General features: G+C 32.3%; 1 protein-coding gene across 1 annotated transcript; it reads left to right on the top strand.

Annotated features, from left to right (window-relative positions):
- Positions 1 to 668: 668 nt before the first annotated feature.
- Positions 669 to 1,370, top strand: LOC132314498 (protein FAR1-RELATED SEQUENCE 5-like). The gene has a single exon (XM_059813358.1). The coding sequence runs from the start codon at positions 669 to 671 to the stop codon at positions 1,368 to 1,370; it is 702 nt and encodes a 233-aa protein (XP_059669341.1).
- Positions 1,371 to 3,011: the final 1,641 nt, after the last annotated feature.

The following is a 3,011-nucleotide window of genomic DNA, read 5'->3' as shown; positions in this document are numbered from 1 at the left end:
TGAGTTCGAATCCCATTTTCTAAGGCACAGAAGCGTAAAATTAGGTGAAATTAAGAGAATTTTCAATCTGGTCGAATTCTAGATTTCATGATTTAGAATTTGAAGTTGTGGTAAATCTCCAACTTCAAAAGACTATATATATATATATATATATATATATATATATATATATATATATATATATCACACACACATATATGTGTGGTTAAATGTGTGATGAGTGGGCTGAACATCACATATTTAACTGTGAAATATAAAAAATCAAAATTTAAGTTATATGAAATAAGAGGAATTTCAACTTGCTTATCTGAGCATTATTGACAGACAAATTGATTTTATATTGGGTTGTGTTTTAACTTCTATGTATTCTTCTTTTTATTTATATACATAATTTTTCATCTCAGCTATGATTTTTCCTCTTTTTATAATGCGATTTAAAATAAGATGTTGAATGAAAATTTTAATAATATATTGTATCACATCCTGATTCACATAATAATCTTTGATAAAAATAAATAACAAAATTTGTTAATAAACATCTTTAAAATCAGAATTACAGTTTTCTTTCTCATTATTTTAATTTGAACCTAATATGACACATTGAGGTTGCTTTAATTGAAGAATGTTTTAACATTATTATAGTTTTGATCTTATGTCATACAACCCTAATGGAAAAATCATCATGCACCAATGAAAAAATCATTGATGTTAACAATGACAACAACCCTTATGTTACATATCAGAGTGATGATAATTTTGATCTAAAAGTTGGAATGCTGGTTTATAGTGAGGAAGAAGCTTATAATCTCTTCAATGGGTATGCTATAAACAAAGGGTTTAGTGTGCGGAAAGGCAAAGTTCGGAGGTATGAAGGCACAGGTGGTTTGCGACAACTCATCTTTTTGTGTTCATGTGAAGGATTTAAAGAAGATAGTTCACCTTTTGAAGATAAAAAGTTTGAAAGAATGCTAACTAGGACTGGTTGCAAAACTCGTGTTGTATTTAATGTGAAAAATGGTGTTTGGGAATCAGTTAAATTCATTTCTGAACATAACCATGCACTTGCAAAGCCTGAACAAAGACACTTGTTGAGGTCAAGGCGAAAGATATCCAGCACTAGTGCCGCTGTCTTGAGTTCCATGTCCAAAGCAGGTATAAGAGCAACCAAGGCATACTCATACTTATCTAAAGAAGCCGGTGGAGTTCAAAATGTTGGGTTCACAGAACGTGATTATCACAACTTTTTACAATCCGAAAAATCAAAATCAATAGAAGTAGGGGATACTCAAGCTCTCATTAATTATTTCAAGTCCAAGCAATCAGAAAATTCAATGTTCTTTTACACAATTCAAGTGGATGATCAAAATTGAATGACTAATTTTTTTTGGAGAGATGGTTCCTCCAAATTAGATTATCAATGTTTTGGAGATGTCGTGATATTTGATACCACCTATCGCACAAATAAATATAATATGATTTGTGCCCCTTTTGTTGGAGTAAATCATCATTGGAAGAATGTACTATTCGGTTGTGCTTTTATATTGAATGAAACCACAACTTCTTTTGTGTGGTTATTTGAAGCATTTCTAGAGGCTATGGGAAATAAGGCTCCTAGAACAATTTTCACTGACCAAGATGGTGCAATGGCAAATGCTATACGTAAAGTGTTACCCAACACACGATATCGCCTATGTACATTGCGTATATTGAAAAATGCGGCCCAAAACATTTTTACTTTGTTTGCAAATCCAAGGTTCAAGGAGAAGTTCAACAAGCTTTTTTATGGTTGTGAAACTAAGGAAGAGTTCAAGTCCACCTGGGGGAAGTTAAATGAGGAACATGACATTGTAGGAAATAAATGGTTGAGTAAATTGTATGACATTTGTGAAAAATGTTGCCCAGCTTTCAGTCGTGATACATTCTCGGCCGATGTTACATCAACACAAAGAAGTGAGAGTACAAATAATATATTTCAACATATTACTTGCAAGACCATGACTCTTACTGAATTTATGAAGCATTACGATGAAAGTGCAAGCCGAATGCGTGAAATTGAAGTGAGTGATTATTTTTCATCTACTAGAGGTATGCCTCCCATACTTATACCTAATAATGGTATTTTAATACATGTAGCTCAGGTGTATACACATACCATTTTTAGAATGTTTCAAAGTGAGTTCTTAACCGCACTAAATGAAGAGGTTATATGGATTGATTCTGTTTGGCCACTTGTCATTTATACTTTAAAAAAAATGGGTCGTCATCGAGAGCATATGGTAGAATTTCATTATTCTAATTTCATTGTTCGGTGTAGTTGTAAAATGTTTGAATCTTTGGGCTTGTTGTGTCGACATAGTTTAAGGATATTAAATCTTAATGCCATCCAAAAAATTCCAAGTGAAAATATATTGAAGAGGTGGGCAAAAGGTGCAAAGGAAGGGATTATCATTGATGAGTATCGTGAGCCATCCTAGAAGGCGGTATCATCATCAAAGACAATATTCTTGAACAAGCTCATGTGCAAAGCTTTTAATGTTATGAGTTTAAGTGCTTATAATGAGGAAACATTTGCAATTGCTAATGACCATCTATACCAAATTGTGCAAGAAGTTAGAAAGATTAAATCAAGGAATGTGATGAATAGTTGTGATTCTAATAGAGTTGATGTTGTGAATGAAGTAAATGACTCCATTGGTGAAAAGGTGGTGTTGGATCCTCCACATATGAGGCCAAAAGGGGTAACATATGGTAGGCTTAAGGACTGCTTGGAGAAGTAAAAAAAAAAGGCAAAAAAAATGGCAACAAATTCCCTAAGAGAAGATATTTCATACATTCTACATGCTCTCAACAAATGAGTTCTAACTCTCACAATAAGGTACAATATAACACAAAGTGTATGTATAGTCATATAAAGATTATTTTATAATAATTATTTATTTATTAGGTCTATTACAATTTGTCATACAGGTTTTTGGATATCATAATTGCCCTTTTGGAAACTTTCAACAAAT

This window comes from Cornus florida, unplaced genomic scaffold, assembly GCF_030987335.1.
Source record: "Cornus florida cultivar Cherokee Brave unplaced genomic scaffold, ASM3098733v1 CherokeeBrave_3.0.0_Hap2_Chr06, whole genome shotgun sequence".
NCBI classification, from domain to species: Eukaryota; Viridiplantae; Streptophyta; class Magnoliopsida; order Cornales; family Cornaceae; genus Cornus; species Cornus florida.
Note: the sequence above shows the minus strand (reverse complement) of the source record. Positions and strands in the feature narration are given on the sequence as shown.